At 37.7% G+C, this 27,878-nt stretch overlaps 2 protein-coding genes and 1 pseudogene across 2 annotated transcripts; all 3 read right to left on the reverse strand.

Annotated features, from left to right (window-relative positions):
- Positions 1-12,921: 12,921 nt before the first annotated feature.
- On the reverse strand, positions 12,922-14,078 carry LOC126585748 (uncharacterized). The gene has a single exon (XM_050250248.1). It carries the CDS (start codon positions 14,007-14,009, stop codon positions 13,080-13,082), a length of 930 nt encoding a protein of 309 aa, XP_050106205.1. The 5' UTR covers positions 14,010-14,078; the 3' UTR covers positions 12,922-13,079.
- A 2,242-nt stretch (positions 14,079-16,320) lies between these two features.
- LOC126585750 (uncharacterized) lies at positions 16,321-17,313 on the reverse strand. Its single transcript, XM_050250251.1, has one exon. The coding sequence runs from the start codon at positions 17,244-17,246 to the stop codon at positions 16,416-16,418; it is 831 nt and encodes a 276-aa protein (XP_050106208.1). The 5' UTR covers positions 17,247-17,313; the 3' UTR covers positions 16,321-16,415.
- Positions 17,314-26,997: 9,684 nt separating this feature from the next.
- Positions 26,998-27,862, reverse strand: LOC126585755 (uncharacterized; annotated as a pseudogene).
- Positions 27,863-27,878: the final 16 nt, after the last annotated feature.

Raw genomic sequence — 27,878 nt, forward strand, 5'->3', positions numbered from 1 at the left:
AAGCACTGACGAATTATTGTATAACTAATACTTTTGCATTGTCCTGCAGCAATGATTACTGAACGGCTGAAACTTCAGATTTCAACTATTACAGAATAATGGTGTTGAAAGAAGACCTGCATAGTTTGATGGCAAATGGACTTACATCAACTCAGAGTGTTGATTCTTTCTACTACTTGAAAAGAGAAAAAGAGAACATCACGAAACAAATGAACTTCTATGTCTCCATAACAATCTTTGTGAGCAAACAAAACAACTAATATTCTGCAAAAAAATATTTACATATGCATATAAAAATTAGAACAATTAATCTATAATTATGATTTTCAATTTCAACAGCACAACATCAATGAATAAAGCATTGAAACAACTCTGCGAAACAAGGAAAGACTCTACAACCAATTGATGAACCAATATGGAAAAGTATCAAAGATTTTCTTCCCATTGTTTCATTACAACCATTTCTCCTTGGTAGTTTTGGACACAAAAAATGCAGAACTGATTCACTACAATTCTCTTCGACAAAGCACAACAGATGAAGATCTGGACTTTGATTGCTACTGGGAAAATGCAGCAATAGTGGTAAGCAAAAACGCACAACCAAAAACTCTGTCATATTTATAGAAAACAAGCATCTTATTATTACATTATAAATTTTTGCAAGGCCACTTTGTTCAATATTGGCTTGATAAAGCAAGAAAATCATCAAGCAATTCAAATGTTATGGATTCAACTCAAGCCACAATGAAGAAAATCAATTCCATCAAAAGTGACTTTGAATTCCAAGTCAAAGAAGATAGAACCTGTAGACAACAGAAACCAACATCGTACATTATAAAATTAAAGCATTTTAGTTATATATATGTATAGTTTGTGCTTACTACATTTTCAGAAACAATATGAATAATTTGATACAATTATATAAATAGTTTGTACCACACACTTCATTTCATTTTAATACTCATAATCATTCCATGAATTTCTTTGTAAATTAGATTAGATTTCGGCTTATACATAATGAGCTTCATTGACCAACTATCAACTAACCGGAAGGTTCAAGGATGTATCAAAGATTATCAAGTAATGAAAGCAAGGAAAGATATCCTCGCGGATTTGATGAACCATGATTTCAGCTGGACAAAGGAACCAGAAGCATATATCGAAATCTCACAACAACTCACAAGCATTGGACATTAAAATAAAAAATACGCATTATATGTAATTTTGATGCGGATGTACTTTTGAAGGTTCAAGATGAAAATCTGAGAGATGATGGAAAGTATTGGTCTAAACTAAAGCAATACTTACATGTTCAAGTTTACTTTTGCTATGATTTACAAATGTCATTGTCAAACATGTTTGACACAACTCTATATATATATATATATATATGTTTCATGACTTAATCTAAATTTTAATCTATTTTGATAAGTAGTTCATTTTACTTTGTTAAAAAAGTGGTTTTCTAGTTCAGTTTGCTTTGGTAAAAAAGTGGTTTTCTAGTTCACTGTCATAAATAATTCATTCTGATATATAGTTTAGTTTGCTTTGGTAACAAAGTGTGGTTTTCTAGTTCACTTTGATAAGTAGTGTGGTTTTTTTTCATTTTCTCTTACCTAAAATGGAATATTAACTAGATCAAGAATGAAAACCAACATACTTGCCTCCTACAAAAGGCCTTGCATTCACTTTAAAACTTCAAATGCAACACACAAACTTACATACAACCTACAAAACAGATATTGAAACCACAAAGCCATAAACTTATATATGTAATCACTGTTTATGAAACTTAACATACTATTTCGTAAAACTGGAAATACTAAAACATTGAGTTCATATTTATTACTCGAACATAATTCCAAATCAACAATTACATACTCCCAAACACCAATTGAAACAAAATTAAAAAAATATCAAAAATGAAAATCTGTTTCATATCACCAAAAACTCTTGATTGTTTTCTTACAAGTTCTTGTATAAAAACTTTACATGAAACCTTGTTATGTCTCGAACAACCACACCTACTACAAGTGACAGTCTTCTTACTCCCACTGATTTCTCCAACAAATTTGATCCTAGTTTTCTTTGGTCTTATAGACGGAATCTTTGTAATTGGAGGCCTCACACCATTTATGATAGTATCAACTTTCGGCTTTTCCAAATCTAAAAATGGATGCATGACAAATTGATATGTTTTCTAATAAAAGCTTGCTTTCCAGTAATCATCAATGTAATAAAAAAACATCACGATTATCATGTTGCAACACTTGCAAAGCATGAGAACATGGGAAACAATTATGTTGTCACTGCACACAAGAACATGTCCTATCATCCAAAAAAACAACAACCGATTCCACTCCGTCCTAACTTAAAAAACATCCGCATCAGAACGACTAATCCTCCAATGCATGCCCTTATTCAACATCAACTTCATCTCATTTTCTTTCTTTGGACACTTGGATGCATACACACGCCGAGACAACCTTCAGATTCCTTCTAATAACACTTGGATGCATACACACGCCGAAGACAACCTTCAGATTCCTTCTAATAACACTCCGCACTAATGCGATTCTTATCATTCTTCAAATACTTCAAATCAAAACCACATTCAGCAGAAAACTTCTTCAACTTATCTCGGAAATCAACACAATCTCCCTTAAAGACTTGCCCCTCAGATTCTATGTAATTGTCCCATTCACATGACATATAAGCTTTCTGTAGGTAACTAAATTATGGAACTATCACATTTATCTATAACCAATATTTCTATAATCGATTTCCCAACAACATTAAGAACCATCAGCATGTTCAGAACATCGGCATCACAATCTAACACGCAATTGGGATTTTCATTCAAACCATATCTCATCTCAAAACAACCAACTCTCAAACCCTTAAACCTAGAACAAAGATCAATGCAAATCTGATTGAAGGTAGAAGTTGATAAAATAGAACTAACAACGCATAAACCACCATATGTAAACCGAAAACAAAAAAGTGAAAAAAAATTACACTATTTATAAAACACATCAATCACAAAAACAAAAAAATAAACTGAAATATTAACTGTTTCATAAACAAAAAGAACATTATTATCATTAGCACTTGTTATCCAATTTGCATCTGAATATCCTTCAAGTACTGCTGGAAACTCAGAGTAAGTTATACTCAGGTTAATAGTTCTTTTAAGATAACCAAAAATTCCATTTATTGCTTTTCAATGAGCAGTACCTGGATGACTAGTGTATCTAGAAAGTTTGCTTACTGCAAATGTGATATCTGGCCTGGTACAATGCATGGCATACATTAAACTTCCGATTACACTAGCATACTCAATCTGTGCAATAGACCTATCAGAATTATTAAGCAAAGTTTCACTAGGGTCATAAGGGGTATTTGCTTCTTTTATTTGTAGATGCTTAAACTTAAGAAGCAATTTTTCTATATAATGTGACTAACACAAAGCGTAACCCCCACTATGCTTCTTTACTTTAATTCCCAAAATAGTATCTACTTCATTCAAGTCCTTCATCTTGAATTTTGAATTTAGATACTCTTTAGTTTCAGATACACCTTTCATGTTTGTACAAAAGATTAGCAAGTCGTCGACATATAAACATATAACAACACCATAATCATTTGTGAATTTAGAGTATATGCATTTATCAGTACTGTTATGTCTAAATCCATATGATAAAATGACAAAATCAAAACTTTTCATGCCATTGTTTTGGTGCTTGCTTCAATCCATATAATGACTTTACTAATTTACAAACCTTCTTTTCATTCCTAGAGAGAACAAACCCTTCTGGTTGTTCCATATAGACTTCTTCATCTAAATCACTATTTAAAAAGGCCATTTTCACATCCATTTGATGCATATGCAAATTATATAAAGATGCCAATGCAAACAATATTCTAATTGATGTGAGCCTAGCTACTGGTGCATATGTATCGAAATACTCTATTCCCTTTTTCTGCTTAAAACCTTTGGCAACTAACCTGGCTTTAAATGTCTGAATAGACCCGTTTGTATTGTATTTTCTTCTAAATACCCACTTACAACCTATTGCTTTTGATCCTTGGGGCAAGTCTACTAAAACCCATGTCTGATTAGATATTAATGATTCAAATTCATCATCTATAGCCTCTTTCCAAAAGGCTGCATCTCTTGAAGTCAATGCTTCGCTTAGACTTTTAGGATCATCCTCAACATTCAACAATATGGGTATTTTCTTAAGAACCTTTGTTCTATTTCCTTCGACTAAAAATACAATAGATTGAAATGAAATGAAATCAGAACCTAGAGTCTTTTCTTTTCTTACCCTTTGGCTTTTCCTTGGTTCATTAACAATTTCAGACTGTTTTCTTTTCTCACCTTGAGAATGACTAGTAGACGAATTAGAGAAAGGTGTTTGATCATTCTCTATTCCAGACACTGAGTAGTCATTATAGAATTTAATTTCTATAAATTAGACATCTCTAGACTGAAATATTGTGTTTGAGTCTAAATTAAGCAACCTATATGCCTTTGAATTTTCTGCATATCCTACAAATATGCTTTTAATTCCTCTTGGACCCAACTTGGATCTCTTAGGATCGAGTGCCTTATAAAAAGCTACACAACCCCATACTCTCAAATATGACAAATTTGGTTTTCTTCCCTTCCAAATTTCATATGGTGACACATGTGTCTTCATAAATGTAATTCTATTGTGTATATGACATGCAGTAAACAATGCTTCATCCCATAAATATTTTGGAGTATTAGCATTAATCATCATAGAATTAATCATTTCAGTGAGTGTCCTATTTTTTCTTTCTGTCAAACCATTTTGTTGTGGTGTATAGGAATAGCAGCAACAGCAGAGAGATGAATCGCGATCGTTGCTACAATGCAGCAGCGCCAACAAGATTGTGATGCCGTTGATGGAACCTCCCCCGCCCTCGCTATTGCCTCGCTGTACCCTCCGTTTTGTATGGGAATTGGCTTTTGTAAACAAATTTACCCTAACCTAATGAAAACGAATTCCAGTTTCCCAAGAATTCTCATAGGAAAACGTGAAACAAATTGCACCCTAACCTAATGCAAATTCAAATAAAAAGTCACAGAGCTATACATGTCGACAAATCAAGATGACCCACATAAAATTATCTTTTACCTCTTCGACGGAGACATAATCATTTACTTCTTCCAAAGAAATGTCATCTCCTAAGTTCATTCTTTTTGCTTTCTCTGAATGAAAGGAGATGGAAATGATGAGTTAGGGTTTAAGGGAGATAAATTTTCTAAACATAGCGTGAGAGTTATCCCTCTCAAACTTTTTTTTTCTTTTTTATAAAAAAAAAAGTAATGCAAAAGGGGGTAACTAAGTCATTTTACAAATGGACAAATTTATAATTAAAAAATTCATAAAAAAGTGGGTGGGAAGATAAGACATTGGGGAAGGAATAACACCTCTCTAAGTATTTAATTAAAAATAATATGGCTACAACAAAACGAAAATATGGAGTATTGATGCAATTTTTGACACATGCCTAACAGAAAACTGACACAATAATTGAGTTCATGCATATCAGTATTAGACTTCGATATAGGCTTTTCCAAACAACGAAACTGCATAATAGTAACCACAACTAAGTAATTTATCAAACAAACTAATTGAATTTGGAAAACACTAACCCCTGCATCAGGTCAAACGTGAAATGAATGATAACTCTGTAAAAGAAAACTTTCTTAGAAACTCCTAGAAACAACCTCCATTGTTTGGTACAGCACCTGCACTGTAGTGCATTCTTCTTTCTTTCCTTGGTTGGAAAACAGTAAGCCCTAAATGCGAATAGATATGAATTGGAAAATACTAACCCATAAACGGCGGTAATGGATAGCAAGCATTTATTCATTTAACATGTAATGCAAACTACTAAAGAAACTCCTAAAACTGTGAGTACAAAGTCTAAGCTTTATGGTCAAGTTTCAAGTTGCATTTGCAGCGACATTCCGTGCCTATACTTAAACATTAATGTCAACTAAACCAGGTTAATTGCATAACCATTCAAGTCACGAAATTACTTCTATCAGAATATTTACACATAAAAAAAAAAAAGCAAAATTATACTATGTTAGATAAAAATCACAGAAAGAAAGGGGGATAGAAGACATGAACGAGCATACATGAGATTCATCAAACCCAAGCCCTAATTACCAATCCAAGAGCGTATGTGTGTGTGTGTGTGTATATATATATATATATATTGCTGTGATGCTGCATCTATTGATGTTCCATATGGAGTCTACTACCAAGGTGACCCCTAGGGTAAATCTCTAGGGTAAGGCTCATTGTAATCTTTCAGGTAAGGGTATGTAAATCACCTTTCCCTTGATTTAAGGGAGGAGACTGATTGGGGTAATGTCTTTGTGTAAGGTTTAGATTATGTAGGCAACACTCCTTATTTCTTGTCGGCTGCTTGTTGCAGCCATCCTTCCCATCTGTTTTCCCTCTCTCTTCTCATAAATACCCAGACTCACTCTTGTACAAACATACATGAAATAGACATTAAACTAGAAATTCTACATGGTATCAAAGCAGGTTTTGTAACCTGCCTCTGGCCATTTTTTCTGCTACATCTTTCCTTCAATCTTAAGCCATGGTTGAAGAAAATTCAGTAAACATAAAGGGTGACATCTCGCATACCTCTCCTTCAAATTTCTCAGACGTCAAGGTTAACACCAATCAACGTTTGTGTTCAGTTCTCTTGAACGAGTTTAGTTATCTCCCTTGGTCTTAAGCTGTGTCTCTTGCTCTCAGAGGCAAAGGGAAATTAGGGTTTGTAAATGGAAGTGTGGAAGCTCCAAACATCTCTTCCTCTACATATGGTGCATGGCTTGCAAGGATCCACTTGTCATATCCTTGCTGCTCAACACCATGGAGAAACATGTTGTTGAGATTTTTAGCTACTACAATTCTTCATGTGAGCTTTGGAAAGCCTTGCAGGATATGTATGGAAATCAAAACAACTATGCACGTGTCTTTCAACTTAAGAAGGACATTGCCAGTGCCCAACAAGAAGGGAAAGCATTTGTTCAACACTTTGGACACCTCATGGCTAGGTGGAATGAGTTGGATGTATACCTTCCACATACCATAGATCTTGCCATTCTCCTAAAACGAGCCGAGGAAGACAAAATCTACCAATTGTTGGGGAGTTTGAACTTTGGGTACGAGGATCTAAGGAGTCACGTCTTGATGAATCAAGAGTTTCCCACGTTCAACAATGTTTGTGCAACTATCTAACGAGAAGAAGCAAGGAAGAAAGTGATGAATGCTTAGCACATCTCGAGATTGACTGAGACTCGTGCATATGCCTTAAATTACAAAACCTCAGAGGCTAAGGTGTACAAGGGTAAAACCCCGCCTCCTCGAGAGCAGGATGCCGGCCGAGATGGAGCTGGGAGCCAACATATACTTTCCTGGGGCTTGCCTTGAAAATACATATAAATAAAAGACGGGCGCCGAAAAGGAACCAGCCCAGCCTCTTCAAGAAAGCTTTGCTTGGTAGGCGCTGCCTATTCACTCGGACAATGCTCTGAACACGAAAGTGTGCAGTTCCGCCCCCCTCTCCCATGCTGAGTCACAGGCAGCGCCTCGGAAAGCGAAAGCACGGACGAGCCACATGCAGGGAAACTTGCACGTGTGGTTCTGGCCGGAGACCCCGGTATACTGTACTAATATGTGTAGGTCCCCGTAATTCGAGTGAGATTGTCATGGCGCAAAAGCAGATATGGTCCGGTATTCCCCTGTTCCCTGTATTGGTTATGTTGTTTCCACACCTGAAATGCAAATATTGCGATGGCGTTGGTCATGTGGAAGACAACTGTTGGGAACTTCATCCTGAACTCAAGCCTAAGTTCAGCAAAGATGGAAAAATGATACCAAGGTCCTTACATCAATTTCAACCTCAGTACAAGGTCTAACTTGCTAATGCTTATCCCTCTATTGTCTTACAAGGATTCATGGAGTTCACTGCTAATCCATTGTCTCTTATCAATGAGTTTGCAGCTTATCTTCAAAGCAAGGGACACGGAGGAGGATCACAAGCTCACGGAAATGAAGAGAACAATCATGCAGCCATGTTGGGACAGTTTGCCGGCTTTCTTGCTAGAAATGAGAAAGTTTCACGGGATGAAGCACCAGGTATACTCAAAGCATTCACTACTGCCTTGTTAACTAATACTGAAAATGATTGTTGAATAATTCATTTAGAATCCACATATCATATGACAAACAAAATCACAAATTTGCATCATTTTAAACGTTTTTCAAATCCCTCACATGTGTTTGTTGCAAATGGAAAAACTGTTTTAGTTTTGGGAAAAGGAGAAATAAACTTACTCTCACACAAAACACCTTCCACTGCCTTATATGTACCAACCTTTCCTTTCCAACTTCTGTCAATTGGAAAGATCACAAACACCCTAAACTGCAATGCCATTTGCTCACCAAATAACATGATGTTTCAGGATGTTCTCACCATGAAGATGATTGGTGAAGGGGCCTTCATAAATGGACTTTACTACCTGTGCAAGAACGCCTATTTTACTCGGGCTCTTCAATCTCAATCGAAGTCCATAGATGAAAACCAACTTTGGCATAAGAGATTAGCTCACCCATCTGAAGTTATCTTGTCTAAATTGTTTCCAAATTTTTGTAAATCACATTTTACTTGTGATACTTGTCAATTTTCTAAGTTTACTAGACTACCTTTTGTTAACTCAATGTCTAGGACAAGTAAACTTTTTGAAATGGTGCACACCGATGTATGAGGACCAGCAACTGAATCAATAGGAGGGTTTAGGTACTTTGTCTTAGTTGTTGATGACTTCTCTTGAATGAGTTTTGTGTATCTTATGAAATCAAAGAGTGAAGTCCAAGCTATTTTCAAAGATTTTCATATGCATGTTAAAACACAATTTCAATCAGACATTAAGGTGTTGAGATTAGATAATGGCACTAAATTTCTATCCAACAACATGCTTCAATACATAAGTTCTTAGGGCATAATACATCAAACCAGATTGAAGAAATACAACTTGACTCAATATCTGATCATCGTATCCCTGCCAATAAGGAAGACGAGGAGTCTCATTCTGGTCATTCACAATCTCCAACAGAGTCTCAAGGGCTTAAAAGAAATCATCATTGAACTAGAAAACCTCCAACTAGGTTGCAAAACTATGTTACTTATGCCTCACGGTGTCCTATCAGTGAAAGTATCAACCTTGGTGAGTTCTCAACATCTCATGCTGCATTTCTCTGTGACATTGATAAACATAGTGAACCTAGAAGCTTTCAAGAGGCATCTCTCCTCTCACAATGGAATCAAGCCATGGCAAATTAGCTTCATGCTCTAGAAGAATATAAAACTTGGAGCTTGGTTCAACTACCACAAGGGAAAAAGGCTGTTGGAAGTTGTTGGATTTACAAGATTAAATTCAAGGTTGATGGTTCTATTGAGAGACATAAGGCCAGGCTTGTTGCTCGAGGGTTCACGCAAACCTTTGGGGTAGATTACAAGGAAACGTTCCTGTGACCAAGATGAATTCAGTGAGGGTTCTACTCTCAGTCGCAATCAATTGTGGGTGGACTCTTTATCAAATGGATGTGAAGAATGCTTTCCTTCACGAAGAGTTACAAGAAGAAGTGTACATCCAGCCTCCTCCAAGTTATGATGGTATTAAAGGCAACATGGTTTGTAAACTACACAAGGCAATCTATGGATTGAAACAATCCCCAAGAGCTTGGTATGCCAAGCTCAACTCAGTTATAGAGAAGGCTAGATTCCTATGAAGTAATGTTGACTCTTCATTATTTGTAAGAACTGGCATTAGTGGGAAATTGGTGGTGCTTATCTATGTGGATGATCTTATCATCACAGGAGATAGTGTCGCTGAAATTAAGGCGCTAAAACTCTCACTACGCCAAACCTTTGCTATCAAAGACCTGGGAAAGCTGAAGTATTTTTTGGGCATCGAAATGGCAACCTCTTCAAAGGGATTGTTTCTACATCAACAAAAGTATGTATTAGATCTTCTTCAGGAAGCAAAAATGCTTGATTGCAAACCTGCCATCACTCTCGTGGACTCTAAACTAAAGCTCAATATAGATGGAGAAGCCATGCATGATGTGAGCTAGTATCAACAATTGGTGGGCAAACTTATATATCTCACCATCACACGTCCTAATATCACATATGCAGTGAGCTTGGCAAGAGAGTCATGCGTTATCTCAAGGTTTCAATAGGACAAGGAATCATCATGCGTAACAACAATTCCGCTGCCATCAGTGGCTACACTGATGCAGATTGGGCAGGGAATGCACTTGATAGGAAATCTACCACGGGCTATTGCATGTTTGTTGGTGGAAATCTTGTCACTTGGAAGAACAAAAAGCAACATGTCATTGCTCACTCCAGCGCATAGGCTAAATTTCGAGCCATGGCAGCCACTGCATGTGAACTTATATGGCTTAAAAGGCTTCTTTCAGACTTAGGGTTTACTAGTACTACTCCCATGTCTCTTATATGTGATAATCAAGCAGCCGTGCACATTGCTGCTAACCCTTTGTTCCATGAATGAACGAAACGCATTGAAGTTGATTGTCATTTTGTAAGAGCGCAAGTGCACACTCAAGTCATCTAGACCATCTTCATGCGAAGCCATGATCAACTAGCAGATCTCTTTACCAAGGCTCTAGCCTCTTCTCCATTCCATCGTTTTCTAGGCAAGCTTGGCTCGATTAATCTCCTTGATCCAGCTTGAGGGGGAGTGTTGTGATGCTGCATCTACTGATGCTACATATGACTGATGTTGCATATGATTGATGCTGCATATGGAGTCTACTACCAAGGTGACCCCTAGGGTAAATCTCTAGGGTAAGGCTCATTGTAATCTTTAGGGTAAGGGTATGTAAATTACCTTTCTCTTGATATAAGGGAGGAGACTGATTGGGGTAATGTCTTTGTGTAAGGTTTAGATTAGGTAGGCAACACGCCTTCTTCTTTCTTGTCAGCTGCTTGCTACAGCCATCCTTCCCATCTCTTTTCCCTCCCTCTTCTCATATATACCCGGACTCACTCTTGTACAAACATACATGAAATATACATTGAAACTTTAAACCAAAAATTCTACATATATGAACTTTAGTTAATCTAGAAACCCTAATTTAGAAAATGTTTCAGATGCAAATAGAATTTCTACAACCAAAGCCAGATGAAACAATGGAATAAGCATATGATTTGATCAAATATGACCAGAGTGCGATTGTGGATGCGCATTAGCATGATTGTGGTTGCGCGGCTGTCCGATTATGAAGATATGAGAGAGAGAGATTGTGATGGCGATATTCAGAGTCTACTATGGAGCTTTGTGATGGTTGCGATGACAACGACGAAGATTTGTGATGGCGTTTACGACTACGGAGATTTTTTTATCGTCTTCCCCATGTAAATTTATACATTTTCTTCTCTCTCTTCTATTTGATGCAGCAGAAATTAATAATGGTGCGTTATGCGTTTGCACATGTAAACAAATGTTTTCGTGTTACTTTCCGCTGTAATCCAAGATTTTTATTTTGAAAAAATAATTCAAGATATCAGATACAAAAATACGGCTGATTTGAAGCTTCGTGTTGATAATTAATTATTTGGTATTAAGATGTAATATAGATTACAATATTAAGTAACAACTAGTCACATAAAATTTTCTACAGCGTCGATGTGAAGTTCCTGCCATCTTCTTATTTGGTTGCGTTTGCTGTATGCACCAACTAGCCACAGAATCCCACAACTTGGATAAATTTTATTCACATTTCAACAACAATCAATTGAAATAAGTTGCACATTCACCCAATAATGCATGCAAACAAAAAAAAAATATTTAAATAAAACTTTGACTGTTGAAAAAATCCCGTGGATTTTATGCATTTCAAAATAATTATATTTCAAGAAGCAAGCAACATTATATCTTTAGACTTCACATCTTTTTTATCTCTATTTTTTTTTCTTGAAAAGATTTTTTAGTTTCTATTTTGTTAATAAAAAAAAGCATTAGAGGCAAGAAAAAAACTTACATGAAATAGTGACACTAAAGTTTCATATCTCAAATTAATCATGCGATTTTTAAGTGAAAAAAATTAAAATACACAGTAATGCGTGATATGTTTACCTGCCTCAGCCGCTGTTTAATGTAAGTCTCTCTCCACAGTTAGCATGCCAAATTATCTTATTGTCCCTCTAACTGAGAGACAGCTTGGATATGCTTAGTGCTTAAATCATGTGAGATGAATAATAGCATTATTAATTAACTGTTGATTAATTATATTGATTATCTCCCTTGAGACAAGTTGCTCTTGACAGCCTTGAAACTTCATATAATTTGCTTAAAGAAATCCCATATGATCTCAATCGAAATTACGAAATCTCGAAAAACTTTACCTCTCATCATCTAAATTGAACGGGCATAGTTGATTTAAGGGGTGTGCTATCCACACACCCCTTTTTACTTCTCCCACATCCCTTGTTAATTTCTGTCATTTGATCTTCTTCAATTCATCTGATCCGACGACCGAAAATTAAAAGGGTGTGAGAAAAGTAAAAAGGGGCGTGGATGTCACATCCCTTGATTTAATTGTAGTTACCAGAGCTTTTGTTGCAGGGCATAATGATGGCATCAGTTAAACAGAGGTTTTGATAGACATACAGTAAATTATTTTCTTTTTTAATTGGACTAAAAGGACTTATTTCACCATTAATTTCACTAGATTGGTACCATGCACAGTTTCATAATTGAAAAATTGATAAGGCAACCTGAAGATTAATGTTAGTTTGAGAGCTGGCGTGAACTCATGGTCCAAAAAATAATGCTTTTCAAGACGAGCAGTGAAAATTTAAGCAGAAGTGTTTATCATTTTGTATTACAAATGACAACACATGTATATTTCATTCATGTACAAAGATATAGTTTCTAGGGCAACAAAAATCTGGATGTTCATGATAGTACAGTAAAATTTTTACAATTAGTTGCTGAGGGTATTGAGAAGGGAAACTCTATTTTTGATTAATCGCCGGAACAGACTTTCGAGTCCTTCTTCAAGATCCTGACTGCACAGTTCCAATTGTTGCAGCTCGCTTTGCATATTCTCACCGTCGACCATATTGTCGGATTTGCTTGCCTCTTGACATACAAGGGAGTTCAGTGCAGCATCTACATCAGCAAACTCATTTATGCCGGTTTTATCATCTTCATCATCTTCATCATCTTCATCACAAGCAACCTTTTTGGTGAGCATAAGCTTTGAAACGAAAGACCAACCGCTCATCTTTGATTGTGACTTTGCTCCAGAGATGAAGGACAAAAGGGACTCAAACACTGTGAGAGTGACTGCTTCAACCTCTCTCAACGCGCCAATCAAAGCCACGGCTACATTGTCTTTGTTAGTGGAAGAGAAGGTGCATTTCTTCTGAGAACTCCTCAAAGTCCCCAGGGCCTTGCAAATTGCCTTCTTGACCACCTTCCGTGAGGCTGAGTATTTCCTAACCTCATTAGTGAACCCGCTTTTGCCTCCCCTTCTTCTGCGCATAATGGATTGGATTTCACGTACGCATTCCTTTGTGTGTATCAAGGCATCCTTGGCTGCTGTACATACATCCAAGAGCATAAGAGAACCATCCAAAAGCTCATCCACCCATTTCTCATTTCGCTCCCGGACAAAGGCTTCTTGTGCGAGGGGCAACTGAAACAACTTGTTCACACAATTGTGCAAATCCAAAAGGTCACTCAATCTGTGGCTTATCGATGATGATGAAAACGAAGAGGAGACATCAGAAGCTGCTATTCTCAACAAATGATCTTCACATTGTTGAAATAGCGGGTGTGGTTTGGAAGGCAAGCTTATCGACCGAACATGGTAGTTGGATTTCGGGTTTAAAGATGAGACCGAAGCCATTTTTTTTTTCCTTTGCTAGCAAGAGAGAGAGAGAGAGAGAGAGAGAGGTTTTGGAGACTTGAAGTTCAGTTTTTGCAATTTTAAGTTTGCTTATGCTTTCCTTAAACACCTACTCTACATATATAATGGGGCATGCAATGACTCAAAGGGTAGCTAGGGAGACATAAAGCATCTTATCACATATTTCGATTTCGATCTAAGCGCTTTCAGTGGTGTTCATGCAATGTTCCCCAACACCAACACAAACTCCAACTCATAACCCTATTATTTTAACTCGATCATATCCCAATGTATCTCCAATTCATTAGCCACTGAGATTTGCTTCATGTACAAAACTAATAGTTAGTGATGGGGCTGCACGAGGGGGCTTGGTTTAAATAATCATGCAAAATTAATTCAAATTTGCGTTGTGTAATGTAAACTATTTAGAGAGACGCAAACATAAACCCCTTCTTGGTTGGCATGCCTACCTCTTCAGAAGACAAGAGGAGGCTGCGTCACGCGTGTGCAGTATGCACATGAGAATTTGGAGCCGGCCCGTTGTACGCCTCTACGCCAGTGATTACAATTACCTGTCAATCCTCATCATCACGTGTGGATTCTTGGTTGTACAACAATGCTTGTTTTATCTTTTCCTGCTCCCAAATTTTTAATATTTCATGCATGGTCTTATGGTCACGTTAAAATTTCACTTTTTGATCAATGGTTAACTATGTAACTTAGGTTATACATTTTGTGAATAAGACAAATGGCTGCTTTTTGTAGTCAACTTGATGAATGGATTGCCTAATGATGTTGTCGGTTACGCCCCATTTCGAAGGAAAAAACTAAAAATACAAAAGTGTTAACTTTCACAAGGTTGGATAATACTTGCATGCTTCATGTGGACTGCAGAGGGTGTGTTGTTGGCAGTATCGCCAACATTCTTCAATTGCTGAGTCAAAAGGCCCACATGTAAGATATTTCCGAAATCATAAGAACAACAACAAGACATTAGGATCACAGATTTGATAAACCAAAATTACAATAAATCAATTACAATTTACTTATCTTTGGAATACGGAAGACATGGCTCTTGTGGATGACAAATGAGTCTTCTACTTTCAACAAGAAGAAGTGTTCCAGCAATAATAGGGTTTGCTCGGAATGGAACGTGTGTTTTGTGAAAGCAGGGACACCCTTAATATAGTGATTAGGATTCCCCTAATTCCGCCTATTATAGTAATTAGAGGAATACACCAAATCACCATTTATTCTTAATGTTGTCCCACCAAGGCATGTACAATATGTCCTACTTAATTAGGGTTTCAATTAGTCAACTAAATATATCTTGGTTCCATGATTCTTGCCAACCAATATTGAATCACATTAAAAGCCAAATATCTTGAAGATCAAGTTATTTGTCTTTCAAGTAATTCGATTCATAATAATTGACAACTCAACATGAGTCTTACACCACACGCCCTAACAAGGCCCGTCGCTTGGGGTACAAGGCCAACAGCGCACCCTCTAGCTCTTTTCAACATGTTGATTGTATCTGGAGACTCATGGTTCTGGTCTTGACTTTCCTTGACCTTTAAGGCCTTGTTCATTGCCCTCTTGATATCCTTCCTAGAGCTAAGTTATTTTCAACCTCAATCATGAAGCTCATGTCATCTCCCCGTCTTCTGCGCATAATTGATTGAAGTTCGTGTGTACAATCTTTTGTTTGTGACGCGGCATCCTTAATGATTCCACACACATCGAGGAGTCTCAAAGATCCATCTAGTTCATTGGTCCATTTTTGTCCGCACTCTTCGGCAAGGGTTGTTGAGTTATTGGCAAAAGAAGAAAATATTTGACACAGCTAATAACTTCTGGGTTTCAGAATTATTAACTTCAAGAAGTAAAGCAAGGCTTATAGACCTTGAAGTACACCTATTTTTGGTCTGTATTTGTCCATCTAATTAGCATATATTTATTACTTTGAATAGCATGGATTGTTGTCCGTCGAGACAATTGGAATCTTGACAGCCTTGACATTTGACATAATTTGAACCAATCACATGTGATGTCACCAGTAACATTTCACTTACTACTCTGAATTTTACCTCTTAGGCTTGACATTGGGAAATGATAATTCATTCAATTATTCGCCTGATAATTGGTCAATAATGATAAGTTCATTTTCTTTTGATTTTTAGATTCGAGTCGATGAACAAGATGATAATCGGAATATATATAGAGCGGTAATGGTTACATTTTGGTGAGTACTTGCAAGAGTATACGATCTATTCCGAAATGAAAGCTTTTGAACAAAGAACAAGAGTAGTTGAAATTTCAAGTAAATGAGTATATCCTTAATTGTATGGGAAGATTATATACAAGTATATGCTTTTCATGTACAAAATCGAAAAACATAAACATCTAGTGATTTAGGATGTTGAGGAGAGATACTCTTGTTTTGATCAACTGCCTAAATAGGCTTTCAAGTCCTTCTTCCTGACCTTGAATGCATGACTCCAGCATCTCAAGCTGGTTCTGTGCGTTATTGGATTTGCTTGTCCTATGTAGTGCAGCATCGACTTGTGCAAACTCATTTGCTTCGGTTTCTTCACATGCAACCTTTTTGGTGGGAATCATCTTGGAAACAATTGACCAGCCTGGCTTTGACTTGGGCCCAGAGACGAAGGACAGAAGTGATTCGAACACTGCGAGAGTGATTGCTTCAACATCTCTCAACTTGCCAACAATGGCAACTGTCTCCTGGTCGTTGTCAAGGGAAGAGAAGGTGGTTTTGCTATCGATTCCCTTTAGATTCTTCATAGCCTTTTGGATAGCTTTTTTAATCATCTTCCTGGAGCTCAAGTATTTGTTAACCTCACTTGTAAGACCTTCAGACTCACCTCCTCGCGTTCTTCTTATGATTGATTGAAGATCCTGTACGTATGCCTTTGTTTGCAAGACGGCATCCTTGGCGGTGCTGCAAACGTCCAAGAGTCTGAGAGAGCCATCTAATAGATCATTGGTCCATCTCTCATTCTGCTCCTGGGCCAAGGCTTGTTGTGTGAGGGACAACTGAAGCAACCTATCAACACAATCATACAAGTCTCCAAGGCTACTTAGGTTGTGGTTGATTGATGAAGAAGATGTGGAGGTGACTTCAGAAGACCTCAATATAGACAAATGTTCATCAACTTCTTGAACGATCGGGTGTGGCCTTGAGGGGAAGCTGTTAGAGCGAGTGTGGAAAGTCATTGCTTCTTTGTGATTTGAGAGAAAAAAGAAATGAAGACTTTGTAGTTAATGTACAATTGAGATTGATGAGTTTCTTTCCATATGCATCTGCCTAATATATAGTGTTGGTTAAGGGAAGGGGACATGGAATCTCATCCACTTTGATCACAAGCTAAAGGTAACATGATTTCGATTTGGATCTATATATTCCCTGTCAAATGTCAATGCAATGTCTCATCTCAGACCAGCAATACCAACTCATGAGCTGATCCATATTGCATATAAAATGTCAGAGGGCTCTATGCAATGTCTATGCAATGTCTATGCAATGTCCTTCACATGATTCTTTGCCAAGGAGGAGGCATGATTTGCAAAATACATACAGTTGTGGCTATGAGTTGAGTTATTTATCATTTAAACTTTTTTATTATTTTGCATATAAAAATAAACAAGAGAATCAAGCCCTCTTTTTGAATGAGATCAACTGGTGATTATTGATTTTCTTCCTTGAGACAATTGGAATCTTGACAGCTTTGACATATTTGATATAATTTATATAAATCCCATGTGATCTCATTCATGCATTTTCATAAATTTTAAGAAATTACAGTTAATTATTTCATTTTTCTGCATGATGGAAACATAGTGCATGCATGGTCCTAAAATAATGCAGATCTTGCCTGATGCTTGCTCAAAGACCTGCAAAATGATTTGATGATAATTTAACTAATCACATACTTTATTATTTAGGGTGATTTTGTATAAAATCAATTAAAAGTTATGATATTAACAATATGTCAATCAAATTTATTGGAATTATAAATAGGTCAATGAGACTTTAAGATACATTAAAACACCTCAATCAAATTAAAATTACAAATGATGCCATTACTGTTTAAAACACCAAACCTTTTAATCTTCTTCATTGTAAATCACGCCTCCCATCACCTTCAGACTTCAACCTCCCCACCTCCCACCACCTTCAACCTCCATTACTTCAACCTCCCCCACCTCCCACCACCTTCAACCTCCATTTTTCGGACACTGCAACGCAGTGTCTGTGTCATGTTATGTGATTGTGCATTCATATTCAAATAGGTTTGTGGATTCAGACACTTCATTGCAGTGTCTGTTTCCTGTTATTTGATTATGCATTCGGATTCAAATATGTTTGTGGATTCAGACACTACAGCGCAATGTCTGTTTCAGTTCTATGGATTCAAACACTTCGTTGCAGTGTCTGTTTCCTATTTTGTGATTGTGCATTAAGATTCAAATAAGTTTGTGGATTTAGACACTACCATGCAATGTCTGTTTCTTGTTCTGTGAATTCAGACACTTTGTTGCAGTGTCTATTTCATGTTCTGTAATTGTGCATTGAGATTCAAATAGGTTTGTGGATTCAGACACTGCAACACAATGTCTATTTTCGGTTCTATGGATTCAGACACTTTGTTGCAGTGTCTGTTTCCTGTTCTATGATTGTGCATTGAGATTCAAATAGGTTTGTGGATTCAAATACTGCAACACAATGTCTGTTTCTTGTTCTATGAATTCATATCGAAAACCAACGAAGAAGATGACCGGATTTGCAGGGGAGGTGGTCGGAAAAATTCAAATAGCCATAACGAGTTCATTTCTCAACCAAATTCAAAGATTCAAAAGCCAAATAAAGCTCAAGAGGTAAGGAATAGAAATATACCTAATTGGGGCTGAGCCATGGCTGGAGTTGGCTAGAAAATACCTGCAACATCGTTGGTCCTTCGTCGGAAAATGGGGAAAATTTCTCTAAGTTGATTTTCATTTAACCTTCACCAAATCAAACGGATTTTCACATTCAAACTCTGGCATAAGATCAGAACCATAAAAAGGAAAAAAGTTCATGAGTTCCCAACCCTTACCTAGTAGGAAAATCACGAAGCCTCGTCGAAAATATGGAGGTAAAACTCTGAGTTCGAGTTCGTAACCTGGGGTCTCGATTTTAGTACTGGGATATTGGTGGACTTTGTTAAGGTCGAGGAGGCCATGTTGCATTCATAGAGAGAAAGAGATAAGATTAAAAGAGTCAAATTTTAACTACATATAATGACTTAAAGTGTGGCATTCATCATTGACCTATGCTTAATTAATAAAAATATATCATTGATTAAGTCCAAAATAAAAACATGTCATTATATATGACTAAATGGTAAAGTTTTTATTGACCTTTGGCTAAATTACCCTTGTTGATGCACAAAATCAGTGAGGACTTTGGTACAAGAAAATATTAAGTTTGTGACCTTCGCTAGATTGCTCCGATCACTAGTGTGGATAAGTATGTAAAAGGATAGGGACAAGCAAGCAAATACAAGATGTACGTGGTTCACCCAGATTGGCTACATCCACAGAGTAGAGGAGTTCTCATTAATTGTGAAGGGTTTACACAAGTACATAGGTTCAAGCTCTCCTTTAGTGAGTACTAGTGAATGATTTAGTACAAATAACATTAAGAAATATTGTGAGAGAATGATCTCTATTTATAGAAGAGAGTTTCTAGTTTCATTCTGACATTAACACGTGTCATGATGTGATTGACCTCTGATGTCGACACATGTCGCGTTATGATTGGCCTCTGATGTTGACATGTGTCGCATTGTGATTGGCCTCCTGGTTGGAGGGATACTTTTGTGGGTCCTTGGAGGTATAATGTTGACCAGTGCTCAGTAGTTTTGGGATTGGTCAAGTATGGTACAAATAGTGCTCCCCTAAGTTCCTGAGTGAGGGAATCTCCTCGGTTGGGGACTTGCCAGATCCAAGCCACTGAGTAATCACGAAACTACTAAGTACCGAAGTGTGGTATCGTTTTCACTTACCTTATCTATCTCATAGGTAGATGTGGCATCTTCTCTGGAAGTACTTTTCCTCCATCCAGGGGTGGTATCTTTAACCGGTGGAGATGCACAAGCTAATGTATCAATTTGACTTGAAGCTTACTTGTAGTTTCAGGCTTGGTCAAGCGCGATACAAACCATGTAGTAGGAGTCCCCTAAGTCGCCGAGCTAAGAGATTTGCTGAAAAAAAAGTGACAGACAAGGTAAGCAATCAGAGCTCCCAGCAATCAGTCCTAGATTAGAAGTTTGATTTCAAGTTCAGGTTGATTGTTCTCATTCTCTTTATCTTGCAGGCAGCAGGAAGGATAAAGAGAAGAAAAATGAGAAAAGATGATATGAGATATTTTTTCTTTTGAAGAAGTAACTTTCCACAGGCTTATTCTTGAACTGGGCTGGAGGGTTTTCTGGTTTCCTCCAGAGTATAAGGCCGACTCAAGAATTTGAAGGTCAAAACAAGTCCATCAAATCAAGAGGGCGTTCGACCTTGATGATATGGGATACTTTTGCTGTTGACGAAGTAATAAATGAATCAGCACATGTTCTGTTGCACTTGTCTCCACATATTTCCTTATATCTTTCTCACTTGCCCTATCTGTTCCTCAGGCAGATATGGTATCTTTTCTGGAAGCATAAGATGTTGAAGATGAGTACTTGAGAGCAATGTCAGGTAAGTAATCAGGTAAGGGGTTCCAGGCAGTCAGTTCCTGACTTGAAGCTTGATTCCAAGTGCTGACTGATTGCTCTCTTTCTCCTTGTCTTGCAGGTAAGAACAAGGGCAAAGGAAAAGCCAGGGAAAAAGCATGATATGGGATACTCTTGCTTTTGACCCTGATGATATGAGATACTCTTGCTTTGGTGTGGCTGGTTTGCATAGGTATTATTGGGGGGGAAGAAAGTTGAGTATTTCGAGAGGCTTCGTTAGGAGTGCCCTCTTAGATATGAGGAATGGTTGAGCATTTTTGCAGGTATGCCTGTCCGTGGAGGATGGAGGTCGACATATATAGGAGTCTCCCTAACAACAGTTAATAATGCTATTCCTTTACCCTTCTTGGTCGTATCAATATAGTGGGAGCTGCAAGCTTCACGTGTTTTAACTTTGTCAGAGCATTTTGAAAAAGTGGTTTGTGGTATCTGGAAAGCTGATGTTGCGTGTGAAGATTGCAAACAAGCTTCATCCAAGGAAATCTGGCTCTCGAAGTTCGGAGAGTGGTGCCTCTTCGATTTTCAAACAAGCAATCTTGTCGGGGATCTGGCTCTCAAGATTCGGAAAACAGTGCCTCTTTAATTTTTGAGAAAGTAATCATGTTGGGAGTCTGGCTCTTGAGATTCAGAGAGCGGTGCCTCTTCGATTTTTGAGCAAGCAATCTTGATGGGAGTGTTTTCTCGAATATGAGTAAAGGTTGGGCATTTTTGCCAGTCTGCCTTGCCACGGAGCACGGAGGTTGACACACATAGGGACTTTCCAGTTATCAAGCAGTGATGTTGTTCCTTTACCCTTGTGGGTAATAGTAGGGTAGCTCAACCTTCAAAATTTATGTGTCTAAACTTTGTCAGAGATCTTTGGCAAAGTTATCTGTGGTACCCGAGGAGCTGATGTTGCGTGTGGAGAGTGGTGCCTTTTCGATTTTTGAACCAACGGCCCTGTTGCCCTTTCTTTTATAAGGGCACCAATTATGTGAAGAAGTACATTCAGAGAGTTATTGCTTGTAGGAATTTTCCCTTTATTTTTGTACTTCAGAGATTTATTGGACCTCATTTCTCCTTCATCATTTTTTAAAATGTCTGGCCCATTCGACCATCGTTTTGACTTGAACTTTGGTGAAGAGGCAACTATGTCTCCTTAAGACAACATATGGCGCCCATCCTTCTTATCCTCTACTAGTCATCTTACCGTTGGAGACTCTGTGATGAAGAATGATATTACCACTGCAGTGGTGGCCAGAAACCTTCTCATTCCCAAAGATAACAGACTACTTTCCAAACGGTCTGATGAGTTAGTTGTTAAAGATTTTCTGGCTTTCAATGTTCAGTGTGCCAGTTCTGTGTATGCCTATTTGCTCGAACCAGCCAAGTTGAATCATTGGCAGCTGAAGTGATAAGTCTCAAACAGGAGATTAGAGGGCTCAAGCATGAGAATAAACAGTTGCATAGGATCGCACATGACTATGCTACAAACATGAAGAGGAAGCTTGACTAGCTGCAGGAATCTGATGGTCAGATTTTACTTGATCATCAGAGGTTTGTGGATTTTCTCCAAAGGTATTTATTGCCTTTGTCTTCTGGGGCTGTATCGCGTAATGAAGCTCCAAATGATCAACCTTTGGTGCCTCCTCCTTCTGGGTTCTACCCAGTACTGAGGTTCCGAATGATCACCCTCTGGTGCCTACTCTTTCTAGGGCTCTGCCGACTACTGAGACTTCTCCTGAGCAACCTTTGTAAAGGCTCTCTCTTGTTTGTTTATTTTGATTCATGTATATGTACATATTTGTAACTTATCGGAGATATCAAGAAATAAGTTTTGCTTCATTTCAACGTTTTGTGTTAAATACACCAAAGCCTTCTTAACTAAGTTCTTTGAATTTTTCTTTTGTTGAAGCTTGTATGTTGAAGCTTTGTGAGTGAAGCATGTATGTTAAGGTAGTGCTCCTTTAATTTCCCAAGTGAGGAAAACTTCTCGGTTGGAGACTTGAAAAATCCAAGTCACTGAAAGGTCGTGAGACTTCCGAGTATCAAGGTGCAGTAGCATATGGTAGGAGTCTCTCAAGTCTCCGGTCGAGGAAGTTGACGAATGAGGCATTTCCTTTCTAAGTGGTAGCCCAAAACTCCTCCTTCATATATATTTCTTATGAAAGTTATTAGGCTCAAAGAAGAGGAGGCCTAGGCAATTTTTTTTTTTTTTCGAATTTTCAAATTTTTGAATTTCCTAATTTCTGAATTTTCGAATTTTCGAAAATATATATATTAAGCTTTGTCGGTGAAGCTTTGGTGTTGAAGCTTTGTTGTGTACCATGAATTGATTTTGCTTCACACTATCTTGATCAAGAATGTGTGAAGCTTTTGTAGGTGAAGCTTTTGTGGTGGGTGAAGCTTTTGTAGGTGAAGCTTTTTGTAGTGGGTGAAGCTTTTGTAGTGGGTGAAGCTTTTGTAGGTGAAGCTTTTGTAGGTGAAGCTTTTGTAGGTGAAGCTTTTGTGGGTGAAGCTTTTGTAGTGAGTGAAGCTTTTGTAGTGGGTGAAGTTTTTGTGGGTGAAGCTTTTGTGTTGAAGCTTTGGAGTTGAAGCTTTGTAGGTGAAGCTTTTGAGTTGAAGCTTTGTAAGTGAAGATTTGGAGTTGAAGCTTTTGTAGGTAAAGCTTTGGAGTTAAAGTTTTTGTAGTTGAAGCTTTGGAGTTGAAGCTTTGTAGGTGAAGCTTTGGTGTTGAAGCTTTGTAGGTGAAGCTTTGGAGTTGAAGCTTTTGTTGGGTACCATGAATTGATTTTGCTTCACACTATTTTGATCCAGATAGTGTGAAGCTTTTGAGAATTTGTAGTTATCCTCCATTGATGAAGCTTTTGTTGGTAAAGCTTTTGTGGTGAAGCTTTGTTGGGTACCATGATATGATTTTTGCTTCACACTATCTTGATCAAGATAGTGTGAAGCTTTTGAGAATTTGTAGTTATCTTCCATTGATGAAGCTTTTGTTGGTGAAGCTTTGTTGAATTTCCCAATTTTCCTTCTTTTGTTTTGGGAAAATTAGAAATTTGAAAATGTGGGAGAGATAACATAAACAAATTTTGCTTCCACACTGTTGAGCAAGAGATTGCGATGCAAGCCACACCTTGTAGTAGTCGAAGGTTTGGATGAACCATATAAATTGAATTTGCTTCGAACAATCTTGATCAAGAGTGTGTAAAGCTTTCTACGAGTTGTGGTTGCCCTTCATTGATAAAGCTTTTGTTGGCACCATAAATTGGTTTTGCTTCACACTGTCTTGATCAAGAGTGTGTGAAGCTTTTGAGAATTGTGGTTGAACTTCTTTGATGAGGCTTTTGTTGGCACCATAAATTGGTTTTGCTTCACATTGTCTTGATCAAGAGTGTGTGAAGCTTTTGAAAATTGTGGTTGAACTTCTTTGATGAGGCTTTTGTTGGCACCATAAATTGGTTTTACTTCACACTGTCTTGTTCAATAGTGTGTGAAGCTTTTGAGAATTGTGGTTGCCCTCCTTTTTAAATTGGTTTTGCTTCACACTGTCTTGATCAAGAGTGTGTGAAGCTTTTGAGAATTGTGGTTACCTCCATTGATGAAGCTCTTGTTGGCACCATAAATTGGTTTTGCTTCACACTGTCTTGATCAAGAGTGTGTGAAGCTTTTGAGAATTGTGGTTGCCCTCCATTGATGAAGCTCTTGTTGTCACCATAAATTGGTTTTGCTTCACACTGTCTTGATCCAGAGTGTGTGAAGCTTTTGAGAATTGTGGTTGAACTCCTTTGATGAAACTCTTGTTGGCACCATAAGTTGGTTTTGCTTCACACTGTTTTGATCAAGAGTGTGTGAAGCTTTCTACGAGTTGTAGTGTTTGCATTGTTACAGAGGGGAAATGTCTGAAACATATGCAAGAGGGCTGAATAGCTTAATCTTCGTATGCCATGCACTGAAGTTGTTGTTGGCTTGCAATAAGACTTTGTTGGTGACTATAACACTTGTTGGGCATAAGTGCTCCCCTAGTTGAGTTGTCAAGCTTGAGGGTTTTTTATTATTTGTGAATGCTAGGAGTTCACATGTACAAGTTGTACCACTCGTCTTCTGGTAGGTGGAATAAATGGTGAGTTGCTTCCATCAATTGGTTGGTGGTATGAAGGTGAGTTCCTTCGTCACATTTCATCACCTGGTTGGTGGCACGAGGATGAGTTCATTCTTCACCTGGTTGGTGGCATGAATGGCAAGTTGCCAAATTAAATTAGAGTACGGTTGTACATTTCATCACCTGGTTGGTGGCATAAAGATGAGTTCCTTCTTCACCTGGTTGGTGGCATGATTGGCAAGTTGCCAAATGATATTAGAGTATGGGTTGTACATTTCATCACCTGGTTGGTGGCATGAAGATGAGTTCCTTCTTCACATTTCATCACCTGATTGGTGAGAATAAGGGCAAGGTGTCTAGGCACATTGTAGCAAGTGTCGAATGACACAAAGTATGTTGAACCCTTTCAAAGCACAGTTGGCTTATGTATGAATGTGTTGGAATGTATGATTGAACAAATATATTGTGAAGTTGTTCGTTTATTTGTATAGTCTTGCTGACATATACTTAGACTTTGTTTCATGTTGGAAGCATTCATGTTAAAGCATTGAACCCGAGTGTTTCATTGTTAGGAATGTAAGAGGATTAGGACCGAGTTGTCTAATCACCTTTTTATTGAATTCATGCCAAATAGTCTTCGTTACATAGGATGTCGAACAGCTGAAGCTTAACACTTATACAATGTGAGTTTACTTGTAATAGTACTTCAGGTTATCAACATTCAATGGATGGCCAAGGGTCTTGCTATCAGAGCTTCTAAGCTTGTAGGAGCTAGGGCGACTGATGCCAAATGTTGATGCATAAAATTATTGGGGATTGTGGTACAACATAAAATGTTAAGTTTGTGACGTTCGCTAGATTGCTCCGGTCACTAGTGTGGATAAGTATGTAAATGGATAGAGACAAGAAAGCAAACACAAGACGTATGTGGTTCACCCAGATTGGCTACGTCCACGAAATAGAGGAGTTCTCATTAATTGTGAAGGGTTTACACAAGTACATAGGTTCAAGCTCTCCTTTAGTGAGTACTAGTGAATGATTTAGTATAGATGACATTAGGAAATATTGTAAGAGAATGATCTCTATTTATAGAAGAGAGTTTCTAGTTTCATTCTGACATTGACACGTGTCGTGCTGTGATTGGCCTCTGATGTCGACACGTGTCGCGTTATGATTGGCCTTTGATGTTGACATGTTTCGTGTTGTGATTGGTCTCTTGGTTAGAGGGAGACTCTTATGGGTCCTTGGTGGTATAATGTTGACCGGTGCTCATTAGTTTTGGGATTGGTCAAGTATAGTACAAATAACCTTATTATTTAATTACCCGCATAATTGAGTTTATGCATTAATTAATTAGGCCTAAACATATAGGGTGGGTGGCTAGACACAGGGTCAAAGTCAATTGTGCTATTGCATATTTAAATTATATGCGATAATTAATTAATCCGTTGCCTGCGTTGGAATGCAGGTGTGGGAAGAGACATTGCATAAAACATCGCGTAAGATCTAAATTGAAAACATGTTACATTTGGCTGATCAATCAAATCTATCCTCAAACAACACTATACATTAATAAAACGAAGATGAAATGTATATTGGAACATTAACCGCAACTCTCAAGGTCTTCGATCTCTAACTCTATCTTTTCATTTAACACACAAAGAAGCAATGGCTTTCCACACGCTCTAATAGCTTCCCCTCAAGGCCACATCCGACACTAGTAGAAAAAACACTTTGCGCAATGTAGGTACCTTCGTTGCGCAAAGTCAAAAATCGTTGCCTGAAAAATAGAGCAACAAAACCTTCATCGCGCCAAAGCAGTGACAGTAAGGTTTGCACGACGACGAAGAAACATACATCACGCAAAGCCACTCTATGCGACGTATGTCCTACATCCCGCAAAGCCACCTAAGCCACTTTGAGAGACGTAGGGACATGCGTCGCACAAAGTGGCTTAGGTGGCTTTGCGTGACGTAGGACATGCGTCGCGCAAAGTGGCTTAGTGGCTTTGCACGACATAGGTTTCTTTTCATCACACAAACCCCTTTCTTTTGTTTTGGTCAAAAAAATTTTTTAAAATTTTTAATAAATATTTTAATTAAATTTTAAACAATAATTAATTAACTAAGGAAAAGTATTTTATTATAAAATATATGAAAATATACATACAAGATGTCCGAACAAAAAAGAAAAAACTACAAGTAGTCTTCTAGGTTTGATACATCAAGCTACTGGGTATCGACAGGGAGAAGTGGCGCAAATGTCGAAGGTGGAGTAAGATCAGGTGCTGGTAGGGAGATTTGGAGGCCGGACATCTGTATGGCTAGTACAAGGTCTCTCATCTGCACGACATAGGTTTTCATCTCCTCGCCCTGGGCCCTCATTTGCTCGCCCTAGACTGCAAGTTGACCTTTTAGGGTTGTCACTTCCTCTTTCAATGCATCGACCTCTGCTGTGTTCGATCTGGAAGAATAGGCACCTGTCTCACTAATCCGCGCTTTCCCCATACACTAAACAACCTTGCCATGATGACGACCGAAGTTCTGATCCAGGACATCAGTAAGGATCTGAAAACCAGCATCCTTGAGTATCGTGACGTCCTCGATCGGGGTCTCCAGGGGAAGCTGTGATGTTGCTTCTTGGAGAACAGTAGTGCACTTTTCCACCATAGCAGCATGTAATAATAAAGAAAAAAACATATAATGTTTAATAACAAAATATAAATAATATTTGAACGATTCATACATATAAGAATAATAGCAATTACATATACTTACATGAAGCTGCTCAATGGTCTGATCACCAGGTCGAACGTAAACGTCCTCGAACATGTCGATCTCTAGGAACTTAGAACCCTCCTGAAGAAAAAAACATTAAGAAAATTTTATTAATCAATAATAATAAATAAATTGTATAAAATTTCAAAATTAATATACTTTTACCTGACGTCGTGCCTCAAGCCTATACGAAAAGGGCTTCGAATCAGAATGGTGAAAGTGTCTT

The sequence above is a fragment of the Malus sylvestris genome, chromosome 10 (genome assembly GCF_916048215.2).
Source record: "Malus sylvestris chromosome 10, drMalSylv7.2, whole genome shotgun sequence".
NCBI lineage: Eukaryota > Viridiplantae > Streptophyta > Magnoliopsida > Rosales > Rosaceae > Malus > Malus sylvestris.